This window comes from Sabethes cyaneus, chromosome 2, assembly GCF_943734655.1.
Source record: "Sabethes cyaneus chromosome 2, idSabCyanKW18_F2, whole genome shotgun sequence".
Taxonomy (NCBI): Eukaryota; Metazoa; Arthropoda; class Insecta; order Diptera; family Culicidae; genus Sabethes; species Sabethes cyaneus.
This window is the reverse complement of record NC_071354.1, coordinates 140,758,003-140,778,947: the sequence shown is the minus strand read 5'-3', so window position 1 is coordinate 140,778,947 and position 20,945 is coordinate 140,758,003. Positions and strand designations below refer to the sequence as shown.

At 38.1% G+C, this 20,945-nt stretch overlaps 1 protein-coding gene across 1 annotated transcript; it reads right to left on the bottom strand.

Annotated features, from left to right (window-relative positions):
* Positions 1-6,466: 6,466 nt before the first annotated feature.
* On the bottom strand, positions 6,467-20,057 carry LOC128738661 (myrosinase 1). Its single transcript, XM_053833969.1, has 6 exons — positions 19,630-20,057; positions 8,510-8,750; positions 7,796-8,368; positions 7,424-7,735; positions 6,800-7,038; positions 6,467-6,732 (listed from the first exon to the last, which is right to left on the bottom strand). Exons 1-6 carry the CDS (start codon positions 19,719-19,721, stop codon positions 6,486-6,488), a joined length of 1,704 nt encoding a protein of 567 aa, XP_053689944.1. The 5' UTR covers positions 19,722-20,057; the 3' UTR covers positions 6,467-6,485.
* Positions 20,058-20,945: the final 888 nt, after the last annotated feature.

The following is a 20,945-nucleotide window of genomic DNA, read 5'->3' as shown; positions in this document are numbered from 1 at the left end:
TTCATTTATATTCCTAAAAAATAAATTTGTTTTTTGAACAAGAGTACTAAGGAACAGGGTAGAAGCTCCAGTCGTTGTGGTAGTACTAGTAGTGGTTGAAACTCGAAATATTCCATTATATTTGCAGATTTTGGTACAAATTTTATGAGTATCAAACTACCAATACCAGTATCATTTGGCAAGTACCAAAATCTGCAAAAATAATGGAATATTTCGAGTTTTCATCACTACTAGTGCTACTACAACTACTGGAGCATCTACCTATGCAATCAGGAAAAGCGAAACTATTTTTAATTTTTACTCTTACAAAAACTGATTTTGCGCAAAAAGGGGGAGCTACAAGAAAATACTAGATAGCCAATTACACTGTACGAAATATTTTGTTTAATAATCTTGAAAACAATTTGTAGTGCTCCGGCCGAAAAAGAGAGATGAAAGAGCAGAGCAGAGTAGGAAACCATTGCAAAAAGAAAAGCAAAGAGAAAGACCAAATCGATTCCCATTATCGACCCCTCTCGACAGCAGTGCTGAAAAGGCTTATCGACGTGTCGTAGCGTTATCCTTTTGCTGGCGTCAAGTAACAGTTGCTACCATGGCTGTTTCTGCCAAGACAGATAATGCATCCACGAGCAGCATTCATTGCAAAGTGAACTACGATTGAGGTAACTTGTGCTCGCCTGCATTACTGAATAAATCATCCTCCCTATGCCGGGTAATTCCTCTTCGGTAAGCGAATTTTATACCTTCCTTCCTTCCTTCCTTCCTTCCTTCCTTCCTTCCTTCCTTCCTTCCTTCCTTCCTTCCTTCCTTCCTTCCTTCCTTCCTTCCTTCCTTCCTTCCTTCCTTCCTTCCTTCCTTCCTTCCTTCCTTCCTTCCTTCCTTCCTTCCTTCCTTCCTTCCTTCCTTCCTTCCTTCCTTCCTTCCTTCCTTCCTTCCTTCCTTCCTTCCTTCCTTCCTTCCTTCCTTCCTTCCTTCCTTCCTTCCTTCCTTCCTTCCTTCCTTCCTTCCTTCCTTCCTTCCTTCCTTCCTTCCTTCCTTCCTTCCTTCCTTCCTTCCTTCCTTCCTTCCTTCCTTCCTTCCTTCCTTCCTTCCTTCCTTCCTTCCTTCCTTCCTTCCTTCCTTCCTTCCTTCCTTCCTTCTTCCTTCCTTCCTTCCTTCCTTCCTTCCTTCCTTCCTTCCTTCCTTCCTTCCTTCCTTCCTTCCTTCCTTCCTTCCTTCCTTCCTTCCTTCCTTCCTTCCTTCCTTCCTTCCTTCCTTCCTTCCTTCCTTCCTTCCTTCCTTCCTTCCTTCCTTCCTTCCTTCCTTCCTTCCTTCCTTCCTTCCTTCCTTCCTTCCTTCCTTCCTTCCTTCCTTCCTTCCTTCGAAACCTTCAACGGTAATTCCTTCCTTCCTCTCGCGCCTACGCCAATTGTCCTCTTTCGAATCTTTACCTCTTTAAATGCATTGATTACTAACACAATCCTTCCAGCCTCCGCTTTTAGTCTGGCATAGATTACCTCCTCAGTCGCAAAGTAGTTTCAAGCCAGCCTAGTTAGCTCCAGGGTACGATGCTGCACTAACAAGCCAGTCGTCATATGTTTGAGTCTCGACTGGGAGGTACTGCTAATAGAGTCAATAGGGTTTTCGCACTAGCCCCGTAATTTTCCTGTACTCTAATAACCGGCTGCGAAGTCTGTCGATAAAGAAGGGTCAAGTTCTTAAGGAAGTTTATACCCATGGCTTTGCTTTTTTTCGCAATGTTTCTAGAATTATCGTTCGAAGTACGATGCTGGCATAACAAACAACCCATCGTAATTGTCCTGTATTCTAATAACCGACTGCGAAGTCTTTCGACAAAGAAGGGTTAAGTCTAAATGACGTTTATAAGCCAAGGCTTCCCTTTTTACGTAACAAAATCTGGCAGAGCACCTAGTAGGCGGCGTTCAGCACTATGTGCCGGTAATTACAGCAGTCGAGCCGATCGCCCTTTTAGTAGATGTACCTACAATCACTTCTTCCATGCATTCCCCCGGTATTTTCTTCTCAACTTTCTCAAATTATCCAATGAAATGCCATTGCTAGTGGTTTCTCGCTATGATTGTAGAATTCTGACGGATAGAGTGGGTCCGTTTCCTTTGTGAAGGCTCAGTTCGAGATCAGAGACCGGGACGCTGCTATCGTTTGTGAACACTCTTTGGTTAACATCCATTCATTTGGTTAACATTCGTTCTCTGCTCATCGAAAAACTGCTTTCACCTGTCGATCACCTTACGCACAATTGTAACCAGGTCTCCAAATTCTCTCTCGTGGCAATGCTCAGCTAGTTTTCCTAAACTCCTCTCCATGTCATTTTTCATGTACTCGGCGTTTCCTCATCTAGCACCGCGGTTTCGCCTATTTCACTGCAGAGCATTTCATCCACCTTCGAGTTTCAAACCACCTAATTCCACAGGGAAAGGTAGAACCTCACCCAGTATGCACGCGTAGTTCTCGATACGTCGCGGTTTGTCTAATTGTCATATATTCAGCGGAGGAGAACGACTTTGTCACGAATGGTATATCGTTGGTAATTTTGAACGCAGATTTACTGCTACTAGGTAAGTCCTAGTCATTGGCCGCAAGCCCATGTTGTGCATGGTGCATGTCCGAGAAAATCCGACCTTTGACCAGATGATTTCCAGGTGGCCTTGTGGTTATCTTTGCAGTTGTTATGAGCAGCGCTTTCCGACCTTTTTTCTACGGCAGTCAGCCCCTCCGTTCATTCAATATCATAGCATCTGTTTTGTGCTGGAGTTCGAACGCTATGTACAGTCCCGCCACACTTCGTTCAGTCATACCTCTAATTGTACAGCAGAACAAATGCGGTCTGATCTTTTCTTTGCCGTTTAGAGTAGCGAATGACTGTAATAACAGTCAATTGACTAGTAGTGACCACACCAACGAAAAGCAACTACGCTATCGTATGGTTCAATACTACAGAAGAACTACTACAGATTAGGCAAGAAGTCGGTCGGACGTCATCCGATATAAATGAACATTTTGCTTACGTCGGACCGACGTCGAGCCACAAAATTTTTTTGTGAGTAACCGATTTGGAGACAAAAAGAGAAACGAAAAAATACGTCATCTTATGCTCCCAGTTTATACTCGTCAATATGAACGCAAAGCGATAGAAAGACTGTTAGATTCTCTTGAGAGACCACAGATGGATTGTTGTTTGTTTGTTATTTGTTGTTTATTTGTTACAATCATCCATCTAATTTATAAAATCCTTATAAATGCACGTCGAACTTATAAAACAGTTGAATTCTTCAGTTTCGCCACAAATTTTTGCGTTGGTTGGTTGAAATTAAATAAGTCCTCTACCGTTTCGAATGTCCTAACGCATGCGATGATGAGTTCCTGATATCCAAACAGTGTACGATGGTAAGGGGTTAGATTGTAGGCTGCAGCCCCGCAAGCGGCACATTGACTGCATTCAAAAAACAGTCAAATGATCGTTTTTGAAGCGCAAGTTGAATGCAGAAAGCGTACGCATTCACGCAGTCACAATCAACATGCGATCCCTTTTCAAGCGCTGCCTATGATTACCAGGCCTCAGAAAGCTGAGCAATACTGGCCGTTCTCGCTTATGTCATTTTGCAGGCGATTATCCTACCACCGGTGTACACATCACTTTCCCACCACCCTGGACGTTCATAACCCCAAGAAGGGTCTCTTAGTCTTATCCCGTGGCGAACGGTTGTCATTTTTGAGGGCGTAGTTGAAAAAATGGCCCTTATGCACAATACAGAGACTATAGATTACAGAGTCGACAAGGCACTCAAGAACCGCTAAATTTTGAATCAAAGCGGAGAGTTACCTTTATTTATAATGGTACTCTCCGCTCTGAATCAAAATTTAGCGGTTTTTGAGTGCCTTGTCGCCTCTGTAATCTATAGTCTCTGTAATGCACAACAAACATAGTTTACCTCTCAGGAAGATCTACAACGAGCGGCGTCTCTTGCATGGGATGATTTCTCGGGCTAAAACTCAGCATTCGAATGAGTACCTTGTTCCCTATCAGCACATGCTCGAGTTTCGTAGTTTAATAGTATGAGGAAGTTGCGGTAGTAGCTCTGAACAACTATGGGGTCAATTTAAAGCAAACAAAACTTTTCAGATAACATTTTCGTAAGTATATTAAAGGAATAAATGAGAAATATCTACTGATATATATATCTAGAACAATCGCATTAGTTGCTGGAAACCAGCATATGCGTACTTTTTTGGAGGCGATTTACATACTGCCGATTATGTGTAAACAATTCACATTCATAAGTTTTTTTTTTTTATTCTATATTAGAGAGGTTTTCAGCCTGCGGCTGGTTCGCCTCTTTCATAAGTATTTGTATACGATGAGATCCGACTCAACATGATTAGTTCCATAATGCTATTCCACTCTGTGATAAAAATCGTATGTGAATCAGTTGTCATCATTTTATACGATTGATATAGGGTGCGATTTAATAAGCTTTGTGTACGACTTCGATTTTGTTTAGAGATATTTAAGATAATTTTCATACATTGATATACGATTTGTGGTTTACTGGGATGGATTATCCCCGCAATCAAATCAAATAAGAAATCATATATTAGGCCTCCAAGGCTTTTTTTACCCCAATCCTCCTAGACTTCACTTTCAGTCTTTCCTGCTGCCTTTGGAGGTCTTCAATAGCCCGATTTCTCGTTTGACTTCCGGACGATCAGGTGCTCGGACACTACTATCTTCAATGGGTATTCCTAGGTTATCTTCCGTTCCGCCTCCTCCTTCTGCAACTTCAACCAAAAACTGCCAAGGAATAGTAGTTCTAATTCTTCATGCTTTCTGTTCTCCTTCTGGCGCCACTTTTTACTCCTCAGAATCGTGATCAACTGGTTCCTTGCTCGTCGGTATTTAGCCAAGTTCTCCCTCCTGGCAATCATTGCATAAACATCTCATATTCACGTTATGCAATACGCCTGAATTGATGCAATATACTGTTCATTCTTTTCTGTTTCTAGTACAAATGAAATGAACTCAGCATTCCAACCTGAAACTAACAATTCGAGCCAACCACTTGCGTTCATGTTCGTGTTGTTTTCATTCATTTTGAACTGCCGACAACGGGAAACGAAACTTTATAGTTTATTAAATAATAAACATTGCTCCGATATGTACCTCAGTCGATCTTAACAGCATTGCTCCGAAGTTTTAATTAATTTCCTTTAACCAGACTTTCGTTCATTTTAAAAAGCAGGTAGTTTAAAAAACTAAGCTTTGAGTACAAAAATATCAGTTGAAAAATTGACTGAGAGGTTAGACGAGCAATCATTCAGTACTACAATTCTTGAATGAATTGTATTGAAGGGTAGATAACTGAAAAAGATAAACACTGTCAGCAGCTCAGTAGTTCTGTCAATGGGCAGACACATAAAAGTATACTACCAGGGTTAAAACTGTATACGCTGAATGTTTTTTTATGTTGGCCTTCATGCAAGGCTGTTAATTTTTTCCAGCACTGCTGGCAATGCTCAGATAATTTTTCCAAGCCATTTTTGTGGGGTCTATTTTAGTATCACGAGGCACCAGCCGTTCACCAACCTAAAGTAAAGCAAGACAGTAGTTTAGTTTTTCCACCATAGACTCTAGTGGAGGTGTAACTTGTGATGCTAACCATCCAAAAATATTCGTTTCCTTTATCAATAATTTTCATTTCCTCGCAGTTAAAAGACCCCATTATTACGCTCATATATTTTTAAAATTATATCTAAGAAATGATAAAAATATACTTTTTTAATCTGATGTTATATAAACTATTTAAGATAGGAGTCTTATTTAGTTGACCAATTTTAACTCATAAGGTTTCATAATCTGACCACTTTGTGTGGTGATCACATTTTAAAACTGGAAAAATGCAAATTGAAGTCCCGAAAATAAGCTCAAGGGAACTAACTTTGATTTATTATGCCAGTTCCATGAAAATATAAAACATATCAATAGATTATAACAGCTTTTCGCAAAAATAGTTGACTCTATTGTTTCTATCAACATTTTTAAAGAAAGAGAGAAGAAACTTTTTCCAGTTTAAAACAACTATTTATAGGTATTATTATTCTAACAAATACGCATTGCGCCTACGACTTGCATGCTTCATCAGTATCAAGGCTGTAAGAATAATAATAATATAACTAGTAGGTATAATTAAATTATATTCCATTATTTTCAGATTCTAGTAAGACGCTGAATAAAAGAACTTTAGTCAATCAAGTTCCTTGTCAATCCAAAGCTCAGTCTATTGGCGTCATATTAGAACTCATTAGAAACACTAACAGCATGTTGTCTCAATCTAAACAAACATTAAATAATAAAATTATAAAGTCAATACAACCTTCTATCAGAACTTAATAATTAGAAATGTTTATTTACATAATATCTAGACTTTTAAATACTTTAGCGGTACTCTGAGATTTCACAGCTACAAGCACTAACTGCTATAGACCACTTTGAGCACGATCACCAGCGTCGTAATGAGCAAATATATCACAGGAACCTTGATAGAACTGTTGGATCGGTACGAAGACGGACCATGGATGGTCACTTCCGGCGCTGGGCGGTAGCTCCAGTCGATGCGGTGAGTTCGAACGATATTGGCGTATACTTTGGCTGATGCTTTTGCAGTTCGCGTTCTATTCGGACTGCTAAAATCTACGTGATAAAGACCGAATTTTTCACTGTAAAAAAAACAATTTCATTAGTTTCGTATAATGTGTCAGACCAATTCTGTCGAAAGATCCTTACGTAAATCCTGCTTTCCACTCGTAGCTATCCATTAGACTCCAAGCAACGTACATCTGTACATTGCAACCATCCTCGATGGCGTCCAGGACCGCTTCCAGATAGGAATTAAAATAGTCAATTCGTTTCTCGTCGTTGGTTCCACCTCGATCGCTGACACCGTTTTCCGTTACATAAACCGGTGGATTATTGTACTCCTTTCGAATCCAGTTCAATAACTTGTTCATTCCCGAAGGCACAACCTGGCGTAAAACGTAAAACAAAATTGAAAAAAAATTATATGAAGTTGACTCGATTCTCCATGAGGTACTTTAAATGTCAACTCAAAGTTGTTTATGCGACGATACGAAGGAGTGTACTGTAATATTATTTTTGCTTCGGTTCGTTTTAATGATCGTAATTATTAACAAAGTTTTGCAGCTCCGCAATAAAGCGCCAATGCGCGATTAATACTAAACAGGTTTGACAGGACTAAGCTTGCAATCGAATAATCCAATTTATGCACAAAATATCAAACAATTCAAATGTTTCCTTTAGTCACTGTCTGAATAATCCAGGTAAGCAGCCACCGTAGCAATTGGCCTCGAAGTTTATGAGCTCGGCAATAGAATAAAAAAAAAATCTTACATGTAACCAAACAGATCCACTTTTAGGCCAAGTTGGATCACTGGATTCCACAACTCCCATATCGTGATTGAATGAAGGCACTGGAAATTTCGCCGAGTTGTTCCGATCGTTTTTCTGCACTAGCACCGAAGTGTAGGAATTGATTCCGAAGAAATCTGCGGTTCCTCGAATCTTGTCGATCTCTTCCTGGGAAAACCTGGGCAGCCGCGAACGAGCATAACCCTGTTGTTTGCTCAAAGCAGCTACCCGGTCAATCATAACCTGCGGATAGTTTCCGCTCTCTGAAAAAATGGGATGAGCGAACCATCCAACCTGCAAAAACATGTTTAGATTTATTTGTATATTCAAATGTTTTAGCCATTATTAACTTACGTAAAATTGTAAGCTAAGCTCTGAAGCAGCTCGATCATCCTCGCTGCTACTCATTGGTTCCGGCCACGAAATGTCTGTTGTGATTCCAATTTGCCCATGTTGCTTTGGAAAGAAAATGCGACGATACATGTGAACAACCTCTGCATGAGCTTTCAGTAAATTATGCCCACACAGGTAGCTGGGTATTCCCGGATAATCCATAGCCGGAGCCATGAAATCGATACCGTAACCTTGTTCGCAAACGTGCCATGGTTCATTAAAGGTGGTCCAAAGCTGAACCCGATCGCCAAACTGTTCAAATGCTACTCGTGCATAATCTTTGAAGTAATTAATCAATTCCGGATTAGTCCAGCCTCCAAGATCCTGAAGTCGTTGCGGTAAATCCCAGTGATACAACGTCACCATTGGGGTTATATTGTACTTGAGCAATTCATCTATCAAGCCACTGTAGTAGCGTATTCCACTTTTGCTAACGCTATTCACGAATCCACTAGGCAAAATACGAGGCCACGACAGTGAGAAGCGATAGATATCAACACCAAGTTCACGCACCATCTCGACATCGCGGCGCCACTGTAAACGGTATAATTATCATTTAAATTATAAGATTGCGCACCAATATATCACGGCCGTTTATGACCATGATTAAAACGTTTTTAAAACTGTACTGCTATCATAAATAATAATTATAATGCAACTAGACGCACAACCTACCTGGTGGTAACTGTCCGAGCTGACATCTCCGTTGCTGCTGTCTTCGATCTTTTCTGGGTACCGGTGTGTCATTCGATCCCAAATAGATTCTCCTTTGCCACCCTCGCTCCATCCTCCCTCGATTTGGTAAGCTGAGGAACCTACACCAAACCGGAAGTCAGCTGGAAATCTTCTTGTAATCTGACCAGTGGATCCAACGCAAGCCACGGTCAGCAGCAACAGCGTCACTATCGAAACTGATCTGAAACCAAAGCAAATGATAATTGAAATACAAGTTAAACTGCTTTACATCCGATGGTATTAATATCCAAGTTGTACAAGTTCAGATGAAATTTACAAACATTACCCCCTGGCACCACCCCTAATTTATACAAAATCAACAGCTTAATAACTTTGCAACTAATCGGAGCACAAGTGAGAACTATTATTTATTGGGTCGCCCCATTTGTTGAAACCCTATTCTTGTCACTATGAACGAGGCCGACAAATCAAAATGATAATCGATTCACGGTTTCTACCGTCGCGTCGCGTCGCGTCGCGTCGATAGTAAACTATACCCCACCCGCACCGGTTTTTACGCAGACTGTCTGTCGTTAGGAAATCCAGCCTAGTACTTACACAATTAGTAGGCAAACGTTTTACTGCGGCGGTAATTTCCATACACGTTGCATGTTTACGAAGTTGTTTTTGCGATCAAAATACAGATCCCGGCCAGGTGTAAGTTTTCCTAGGTTGATCGGGTAGAATTTAGAATATTCTATTTATCGATGTCCTTATCATATTTTACCTTTCTCGGCGGAAAAACGTTGTAATTTTATTGCAAAAGTACGATTACGATTCGCAAAACAAGTCCTTACGTACCAATTGACTCAGTTCTTGAATATTCTTTGCTTAAATATTCTTTGTTATTTCAAAATTTTGACAGAGTAAGAAAATAAACTAGTTTGGTTCAGAAACTGTAGTTCGAATACGGAAAGAGGTGTGACTAAATTATTGTATAATTAAATACCTATATTCAAAAAATTGCGATTGCCTGAGAAATTCATGCACTGACTGTTATGGGGATTGAAATAGTTCTTTTAAATAGCATGGTAAACCATGCAAACGAACAGGTGCAAATGCATGAATTGTTAAAATTACAATTGTTAAAAGCCATTTAAAATCAATAAATACTATTGACAAACCGGTTCATAATACTTACATGATATATAAAGTGTTGCTAGATAGCTATGAATTACTATTGATACAATATCAGAGCCCATTAAACCCCCAGTCAGCCATAGAAATTTGAAAGTCTGATGTTCCAAGGAAAAGCGCCATTGGCTAGTATGCTTTGCAAGTAAGCTAGAATGTGGGGAGGAGGCTCCGTAGCCGCAAGGTTATCGAGTCTGCTTTGACAAACGAGTGGTCGTGGGTTCGAATCTTAGTAGAATCAAGCCATTCGATGTCAAGTGACTTTAGCATGGGTTTATTCTCAGGCCCCTCCATTTACCCTTCCTTCATGCTGAATTCTATATTTACCGTCTGACGCCTCTTGACAGTGCAAATGTCCCTCTTATAGTTAAGTGTACTGGTCAGAGGTACGAATGAGTCCTCGCCAGGGACGGCTATAATATGGGATAGTACTGGCAGCGAGGAATATGTGGGTAAAGTAGATCAAGCTTTGAAGGAAGGTTAAATCCCAATACACACAAGCACGCATAAAACTTAATAAGCATATCGCTCATTCAATAGCGATTAAGGCAAATGATTTTGAAATGGACCTAGTCGAATTCTGATCTTGAATGGACCTATTTTTAAATAAGAATTTTAGGATATAATTATCAAGTCTTTGTACTGTATTTAGCTTTTATGTTTATCTTTAATCATTTCTGAACGTAAATATGCTAAAATTAAATTAAAATTATAACCAAAACCACTTTATTGCCGCTTATTTAAAAGTAGCTGTTTTTCAGCGTTTTGGAAGTCACCATAGAGTATTTTCAAACTGTTACTACCCGGAACCCTTCTGGTTTGAAATAAAACAATACTCTTAAAATGATGCTAAAATATGTGTAATTTCAATTTAGATATTTAAAAGTTCAGTAAAACCAGTAAAATCTTCAAATTCCTTAAAAATGTTAACCCCCTTTTTTGATCTTGAATGGACCTAGTATTGATTTTAGAATGGACCTAGTTTTGCGCTCCGAGACATCACTGGCGGTAGCTATCATTGCCTACCACTAACGAACTCGTCGTTGTATATTCATTGAAACTGCTTGTTGTCACTATAGTATCTCCGTTTATAATTAATCTATAAGCACGGGATATTGAAAGTAGGCTTGATTTATAGCCTAAATAAAAACTTAATTATATTGATATAACTAACTATCACTCATCCTTTTTCGTAGTTCTTCATAGTGTTTATACATTGTAGCCTCTAGTTTTGAAACTAAAAAGTCTTCCTAATTAGTTAGCTAACATATGTCATTTTATGCTTAAAACAATATAAACTTATTTTTACTCAGTATTGTACAAACATTTTAACCATCATTGATTAAAAGATAAGATGGATCAAAAGATAAGAGGGATACTAACTGCCTTCTGTTAAGGGGGCATAGTACCTTTTCAGTTTTTTAAAATCTAAATTTTTTTATTGATTATTTCGAAAGATTAACATTTTGACCATATGTGTTTGAAGTCGTTTGCATGAATTCCAAATATTGACAAAGTTACAGCTATTTGTACCGCGCATGTCTGGAGCGATTAAACAACGAGTAAAAACTTCAACGTCGTTTTTCTCGAAGCAGGTTTTGAAAGTCGGTACCATAAATATGTCAAGAACGGCTCAAGCAATTCTTATGATTCTTTTTTTGTTTGAAAGCCAACAAAATTATCTAGTGTTTGAACCATCCTTTTCTTGATATTGTAATTTTTGAATTTTTTAGAAATGTTTAAAGTCAATTTTTTCGCTTAAAAACCATACTTTTATGTATCAATGTCCGCCATTTTGTTATGTGTTCGGATTCTAAAAAAGGATGGATCAAACACGAGATAATTAAATGTTCTTTCATGTCGTTTTGGAATTTTTCAATTCGGATAAGCCCCCCAGCGCCAATCCATGGTACCGCATTTCATGGTTTTTTTGAACGACTATCTTCAAGGAGCCGTAGGGGCAAGGGGAAGAGGTTCCCTTATGAAAACAAAATTGCAAATATTAGTATAAAATGCAATGTTTCGAATGCAAAAAACCCGATTCAATTTGCCTTTCGCGTTATCGAGAAAAAATTATTTGAAATTAGGCAAAAAATATGGTGTAAAAGGTAATATGCCCCTTAAAAAAAAGCTATTTTTGCTTCATTTGCATTTAGCACAAAACCAGTTACACTTAAATTTTTCAATTGGATTTTACGTTTTTTTTTTGTTTTAGCACGAAGCAAAAGTGTAATCTATATAATCTATATAAGTAATCTATATAAGTAGAGCAAAATTTTCCCAATTTGTTCGCCCTATGTAAAAAAATTCCCAAATTATGCTAAACGGGACAATTCTTGTATCATTAAAAGTAATGCACAGAAGAATGAAACAAGTTATTTGAGAATACAATTCTGATGATTTATATATAGCTTTATTGTATAGGAAACTCTAATATTAGAACTTCGAATTGAGTTACGAAGCTAATATTCCAAACTCTATTTCAAGTGGTTATCCCTGCTTAACTATCTACAGGCAACATCGTAAAAATGGTTTGAATCAAAAATTTTTTCATGGACAAATAACGTCCTGTATTTTCCATATAAGTTTAAGTTTTGACAAAACTCAGATGAGAAATAGTTTAAACACGTTAATCAAGCATATACCAAAGCTTCAAAACACCTTTAGCGCGCTGACCGAAAACCCTAAGGCCAATAAAATTCAACCGGACAATGCAACCGGACTAACGTTGTAATACGTCATCCGTGGTCGTATCTTATACACAACCCCTCTGATTTTTTTCTTGGGGGATGTAAAGTTTTCTTTAAGCACCTCTCCCCTCTGACTTGTGACAAAATTAATACCTCCTTGTCCACCGAAATTGAGTGACTCTGAGATCTAAAATATTCATTTTTGAAACTTTCTATTTTCTATCTGGTACAGTTCTTCATCGACTATCCTTTAAAATTAAAACCTAGTATCTAAGCTTACCTTTAAACCTAGTAGAATTACCAAGTCTAATTTTTTTACAGTATGATTTCGAATTTGACAACAAATGCGTGTCGCCTATGTTGCCAAAATCGAAACCGTGGCAAAATCTAGACCATTTTTCAACTGAAAAAATTGCATATAAATGTGTCAAAAATTGAATAATTACCACTAATTAACGAATTTTTCACGATTGCAACGGTTTTATATTCAAAATGTTCGACAGGGGCTGTCGCAAACCTTTAGATGCTTTGCAGTAAGACGTAGTCCTACGTCAGTAAAAGTCTGACCTTTCGAAATATGTATTCACTAAATAAAAGCTCGAACCGCACTGTACTTGATAAACTACGTTTAATACAAGTTATATTACATATTTTTAATGAATGGGTTAAATTTTTGAAACTAATAGGCGACATAATTTTCTTATGACGTGGAAATCGTTTCAATCATATCTGAGCAACAGGTACTAATAAATTCCCAATATACAAATGTCACACACAGATACATACACAACGCATATCAAGTCACTGAAACATTGTTCAATTGTTGGGCTGACATAAAAACAAGATCCTCGGTGACTGTGACCGATTTCAAATTTTTCAACCGACTTTCATACCTTTCTAACAGAGTATAAGAAAGGTAAAAGCTGTTCAACCTTGTGTCCTATTAATAAATAACAGAAGTATAGTTGTACTATTAAAAAAAAAAATCTTTGTTATTATTTTGTTCATTTACATGGAAGAAACTATGACAATCCTAATTTAGGTCCATTTCAAAATCAAAAATAGGTCCAATTCAAGATCATGTTGGGTCCATTCAAGATCAAAAAAAGGCTTTGGCAAAAAACGATATATTTAATAAAAGTTTCATCAATTATACATTTTTAAAGTACTGATAATGTAGAAAAAAGGTGGTACTTTCCAACAAATAGTAACATCACCACATATTATTTATAAATGACGAGTAAATTGAGCAGGAGTGCGAGTGGTGGTGTTAAAAAGCGCTAAATAGGTCCATTCAAGATCAATTACCCTATAGCTAAAAGAAATGCAGTGCGGGTCATATAGCAAACACCCAGGTGATATTACAATAGATCAACTATACTGGTCGCAGTAATGAGTCCACACATGGTAAAAAAGGTAGAATGTGACCGGTAGAATATTTTGAAAGCAAATGCAATCGAAAGAATTAAGAAATGAACTTCTATCATATCGTCAATCCGTGGAACATCCTGGGCAGTAAGGTCCGGTTTTACCAGTACGGTGTTCGAGCTACGAAAAGGACGTCGTCATCGCCAGCAGTCTAGTGCCGGGGTGGCTCGTGCTGTTTCAAGCGGTCGTCCCCATTGAACTCAATCATGGACTACTCGTCGCCGAAACGCAGTCGTCTTAGATGTCGCAAATCACTTTCGACCTGTTAGAGCCATCTTGGACGTTGAAAAGGACGATCATCTGTAACTTACCGGGTATAACGATGATTAACACTGCCTGTAAACTCCCAAATCTTACTACATTGTCTATTCCGTATAGTAAGAGAATTCGTAAAGCACTAACAGGCTGCTTTAATAGAGGGCTGCACTATTACGAATCAGTTTTCCGAAAAATCCATCATCCTTTTGACGATTTCAAGGCAGCATATGATGCAGTCGGTCGGGTACAGCTATGCCAGGTAATGGACGAGTACGGATTTTCGGACTTACTGATAAAGTGGATCAAAATTACTCTGGAGTGACTGATGTACTACGTAAGCATTTCGAGGATACTCTCGAATCTGTATATTATCTAACATCACCCTTGACGGTATAATATATGAAACAAGCTTGGAAATAACTGTCACTTTCAACAAGGGTAACCTTAGAATTTTCCGACTATTTCGGCATTATTACTACAAATTAGAAACAGAAGCTTGGTAGATTATGGTAAAAATCAATAATTCGAAAACCAAATATATAATAAGTAGTAACGTCAGAGGAGACAACGTTCGTCTCCTACGGACAGAGAAAATTTGTTAGAGGTGACAATTGGCAATGAAATTGAAGTGGTTTAAGATCTATGATCACCGCCGACAATAACACGAGTAAAGAGATTCAACGAAGCTTTCACGCTGGATATCGGGCTTACTTTTTTCCACAAGGCGCTTTGATCAAGGAGCATGCGCCGTAGTCCTCTACGGACTTGCGACTTTGCTTACAGAACACATACGTGCACTTGTTGCATTTGACCGAATAGTGATGCAAAACTATGCCTTCGGCTTTCAGACCGATAAATCTGACTTCAATGCTTCTTAAGCCGATAGAGAAAATCACGAATAGCTATATCCGCAATGAGTTCTTAAAAAAACTCTCCGTTACATGTAAATCAACATGCATAGCAAAGCAAAGCAAAGCCTAGGTGTTACATTCCGTTATCGAAACTTGACCTTTTGTTTTTTATACGACAGACTTCGCAGCCAGCTGTTAGAGTGCAGGACAACTGCAGGGCCAATTGCTACGATCCTCTTGACTCTAACGGCCTCTCCCAGTCGAGATTCGAACAAACGACGACTCGACGAGTGGCTTATTAGGCCAGCGTCATACCTCGAAGCCAACTAGGAGCAATCATCAACAAATCAACATGCATACCAATACGATAAATCTACAGAGACTGTAGATTACAGAGGCGACTACCCAAGTAACAATTCTAAAGCCACTTGGTTTTACTTGAATTTTATAAAGGGTTTATTGCGGTATTAATCATTACCTTGGCACTCAAAAATCGCTAAATTACGAATCAAAACGAATAGTTACCTTTATTTCTGATGGTACTCCCCATTTTAATTCAAAATTTAGCGGTTTTTGAGTGCCAAGTCGCCTCTGTAATCTACAGTCTCTGTAGGTAAATCTACGGAAACCGCACTGCACTGCTTAGTGACGTTAATTGAGAAATCGCTCAAATATCAAGAGACGGCACTTTGTGCTTTTCTTGATATTGAAGGCGCTTTCGATAACACGTCCTTCGCGTTAATTAATACGGCTCTCTGTCAAAAGGGAATCGACTACACTCTAATGAGCTGGATTCAAGCAATGCTCTCGAGCAGAGAAATTACAGCATCATTGGGAGATACGTCAGTCACAATTTCGGTGATCAAAGGATGTCCACAGGGAGGAGTTCTTTCCCCCTGCTCTGGTCAGTGGTGACCGACGCACTCCTTGACAAGCTATCACAGCTTGATTATGCGCCCATTGCTTACGCCGACGACGTAGTCTTATCGCCAGAGGAAAGTTTAACGCAGTATTGTCAAGACGCTTGCAAGGAGCTCTTAACACCATCATGTTGTGGTGCTCGCAAGAGCGACTTAATGTAGACCCCACCAAAACAGTCTTTATACCAATCACTAGGCGCAGGAAACATACTATTATTTTTCTCCTATACTGAATGGTGTCAGACTGAGCTTGAAGTCAAACGCCTAGGAATAGTTCTCGATAAAAAACTGAACTGGGCCGCCCCCTGTCCCTCTAGATTATTCTGTGGAGGGGGCTGGTACGAATGACCGAAACACAAATGGCCGAATCACGAATGGCCGAATGGCTCGATTTGGTCTCCTGTCAATTGCTCCAACTAATATTATGAGAAACAGGACCCGACAACATCATCTTCAATTGCAAATCGTCACTCGACAATGATGCGACGAAGCGTAAATGTACCGAATCATCTCTAGCCAAAAAGTTAGACGAAATCCGTGACGTCGAGTCCAGCGGATTATGCCATGAGCAACATTAAAAATGATCTTGAATCGCTATTCTAGACCTCTCAAATGATTCATTATGACAGTAAATTTTGACATTTCAGCCCAACTAGCGAACGCCCTACTAACGAACTGCGCAATTAACAAACCACCAATTAGCGAATCTTTGCTGTATACGAACTCATGTACCACTTCTAGTTCGTCGCTGTCAACAATAACCGTCTGGGAAAAGCGCACCTTGGTCTCGTTTGAACCTCTATCATATGTGTATTCGGTCTTCGACGCATTTATTTTAAGCCCAATCCCCTAGCCTCGCTGTCAGTCTACTGTGTTACCCGACTCACTGCAACTATGCGTTGTGTTCGCGGGATCGTGTTGCTTCGATAGATTTCGAAAAATATCGCCCTTGTATCGAAAATATCGTTAATTTTGATCACTAAAAATATCGTACTTAAACGTTATATTTCAAGTGCCAGTAGTACACAATAATAGTATTGTGAAACTGAATTGTTATTTATGCAACTTTTTACAATTTAAATGCAATAACAAAAGTACAACTTATAAAAAATCGTGTGTTATCGATATGAGCTTCGTATTCGTTATAAACGAATAAAACGTATGGTTACGTTTTATTTCAATAACACGTATATTCGCAGTTGCCTCTGCCGTGGCAAAGTTTCTGGCTTTAATATCAAAGCGTGTAGTCTGCATTGCCAAGAAATTTGCTACATTTACTGAAAACCAAACTTCTTGTTTCGATATCTGCTTCATTCTCGGTTTTTTGCTCAGTAGATGCTCAATTGACTATAGCGCTTAAACTAAACAGAATTCGAAAAAGTAGTGTAAAGGGCGATTGTAGAGCTTATTATTATCTACATTATTGTTGAAGAAAGTATGGTTTTATTTTTTGTATTTACGGCGCTATGCGATTGCTACCCCGTTGGTAACCAAATGAGCGCTCTTTTTGCTACCAACGGAGTAACAGCCCCATAGCGCCGCAAATACAAAAGATAGAACTATACTTTCTTCAACAATAATGTAGATAAAACTTAGCTCTACAATCGCCCCTTACACTACTTTTTCGAATTCTGTTTAGTTGAGGCGCTGTAGTCAAATGAGCATCTATTGAGCAAAAAACCGAGAATGAAGCCTGCTCAAGAGCGATTTTGAAAAGCATGCAGGGTAAGTTTATATATATTTATATTTACTAGTCTTCGAATATTTCGTAGAGACAGTTCTTAGTAACTACTTATTCTATGTTTAAAAGTGGTCCGAGTAACATTATAGTCATAATAGTTAGAAACATTATTAAATTCCCGGAAACAGTTTCCCCCAGCCGAGATTCGATCATAAAACATACCTCGATGCCAACTGAAAGACAATATTTTAACAATTGTCTTATTTTATTTCAATTCGCTTTTTTTGTCAAATGAAGAATACTCAATTTCAAATAGCTAAATAGCTTTCAACTGTCAATAATTTCCCATTTTCTTCATAAACTGTCTAAGGTTAGGTATTGCAAAAGACGGGAATCCAACCCAAACTCCTCAAGTGGCTTGAATCATATTTGACTAACCGAAAACTAATTGTAAGGTTCAAAGGAAACCAATCAAAACCTATTACTGCAAATGTCAGGTGACAAAACCGAAGAAAAATTTTTTTGGACGTTTTTCGGAAATTCCATTGTTTGAATTTCTATTTTTCTCACGAAATATTTACTTTGGGCTAATTCAGTATAGAAGTGAACTGAAAGAATGTAGCAGAATCATAAATCTATCACTGAAGTGAGATTTTAATTACTTGTCAATTCATATTATACACGATTAGATCAATAGACCACTTCCTACCTGTGGTGGGCAGGATTATTTACATTACCAGCAGTAAAAACTTTATGGCTACAGTTTACGTGGTCTGCAAATCGCAATAAACAACTTAATTTAATCTGCGACCTACTTGCAAATGAACATGATTTCAAGGTGTTTATAGGAAATGGACCAACTACTAATGAAGCGATTAAGCACAGCGGCTATCTTTCTCACTGACAAAACCAGGTATCTACCAATAATAATCTACCGATGCGATATATGCTCTACACGATACCGACTTCTATACACTCCACCGAGCAGCCGTTGCAGTCATCAACATCAAATGAGGAGAATCGCCAATAGCAAGGTTTCCCATAAGCACATGATCAAGAAACCAGACTCAGACAGGTACATTATCACTAATCAGTTACGTTGCGTCGACGCATTGACACGCGGGATAACCAGACTCAGCGGACTCAGCTCAATACTACGGCGAATGTTACAATTACAGCTCAGCCATTACTGTCGTAACGTATGTATCGTTATCTTGCTAAGGAAATAACCGAATGTACATAGGCTCTTTATGGTTAGCGTCTCAAAGCTTATCTTATGTTCAAGGATAATTTGAGAATTGTTTCTAATACCTACAATTACCCTAAACAATATCATTTTAAGATGGTTGATAATGATGGTTTTATGATAAAACATTACAAATGAGGTCAGAATATTATAAAACTATAAATACAAAAAAAAATCAAAACATAAAATACCAAAAATATGGGTTGCAAATAATAACAAAAACAGCTTCAGAAAATACCACCATAAACAGCTTCAAAAGTGTCAACCACTCCAGATTTTCCAACTGTATTTGGTGACATTAAAAATAGAAACACTTGAAGAAATCCGGTAACATATTATACAATTTCTCGGACCATAAACAAGTTCTAATAATTTTTTAATAATAATTATAGATTGAAAATACAATTTATTCACATATTATTACTCATATCCAGATCACAACACTAAGAGGCTCCATCTATCAATTTTTATTTTGAGTTTATATATAACTTACAATATATAGTAATGTCTATCGTTTTGTTTTGGAAATACATATCTATTTCTGTTCAGCAATATTTTAATTGTTTTTTTTTTTTCATTTCCTAGGAAAATATTACAAAATATTTACAATTCAAATGTAAAGTGTAAGTTTCACTATAAAGTAAGTTGGACAACTAGGATAATAAACATCCTATCAGGAATTACTATATTCCATATACGTTAGTCCATATACAGGAATGATGCGATCAACATATCAGTAATGCTTTATTAAAAATTAAAAATTCGAACACCAATCCCATACAACACACTTAATATACAGTGGCATACGCATAAGCTCAATGTTATTCAATGTAACCCGCACTTGTTACCTACATTGTATGGCAATAGCTCCAAACGACCTTAGCACAGGTTGACCGAGAAGTAATCAATCTTCTCTCGCGCAGATTCCATTTTAACGCAACCATTACTTCCCACTATTCACACACTTGCACTTTTCCAAATGTTTTCACGCAGTTCTCGCACGTTTTTTATATTCTTTAATCAGGTGGCTCGATCACAAAATTATGGATTGCCACTAATCATACAAACTCTCGCACCGGACTTATTCGCAGTTGTCGGTATGTGTTTGAATATGTTGCATGTCCTCCAAACAATCAACATGCACAACTCACAACGGTGTTTCCAGCGTCAACGTGAACTTATCGAATAGATTGGATTGATCGGATGGCACATGCGAACGCATCCGAATTCACTGAACCGCGAACCACGCTTCACACGACGCCGCACTGCTTCTCCACAACTCAACGCTTCGGAGGCGGGCAAGCACCTGTGCAGCCTAATGGGGTTATGAGAACGAACTAAACGCTAGCACTCGTGCCAGACAGGTATTTATATGAACTGAGAAAATATTAAATCTCTGTTGCTGTAACCCTTAACAGAGAAGCAGCCTCCAAAGAATGGATATAGAATTTTAACGTTAACGTAGTACGGCTACTTGATAAGCCACCGAAAAGGGAAGTGATTCACCAAAGTACAATTTGTAAAACAGGGTTTTGTTGTCGAGGGAGTTTCCGAACAAACCACGGCTTAGTTTGATGACTGTGTTCGCAACTTTCGCTGATAAAATAGTAAAACTGCATCCAGACAGCGAAAGTAGGAGATATATTGTAAATAAACACTCGATGTCATGTTTTGCACACTTTATTTTAAGTAGCTGAGTAGGAATGGATGATAAAAAAAATCAGAGAAGAAAAATGCAATCCGATTAAGATTCTCAGAACTATTGCATAGGAATGCATATATTGTGGTCTATTTTACCAGCTGTTTGATAACTAAACTATGTAAATCTGGCATAATAGGATGAATAATTTTTGATAGCATATCACTATTGAATTGTTTTGTGGTCTTTCGTTTCATTTCGTTTAAAAGTTATAAGCAAAAATGTTGAAATTTCGTGACACGATTTTCTCCGCAACCACACAACCGATTTTAACGACATTGGTACCAAATAAAAGCTGTTGCTATCATACAGTATTTTAGGAAACTTTATTGAAAACTTCTTTTTCATCAAAATTTTATTTAAAAGCTATACTTAAAAACCCTGTATTGACTAGGTAAAAATGATCGCCTGTTTCCCAAAGATGGCTCAACCGATTTATACGCTCTTAATTTTATTTCAAAGGTAATAT

Excerpts from the sequence above, each read along its gene's own strand:
- LOC128738661 (XM_053833969.1), bottom strand. The coding sequence starts at position 19,721 with ATGGTTGCGTTAAAATGGAATCTGCGCGAGAGAAGATTGATTACTTCT. Across the intron at positions 8,751-19,629 it reads TGGAGCTATTGCCATACAAT|ATCAGTTTCGATAGTGACGC; the intron begins GTAGGTAACAAG and ends CTTTGGTTTCAG. Across the intron at positions 6,733-6,799 it reads GAGTGGAAAGCAGGATTTAC|TGAAAAATTCGGTCTTTATC; the intron begins GTAAGGATCTTT and ends TTTTTTTTACAG.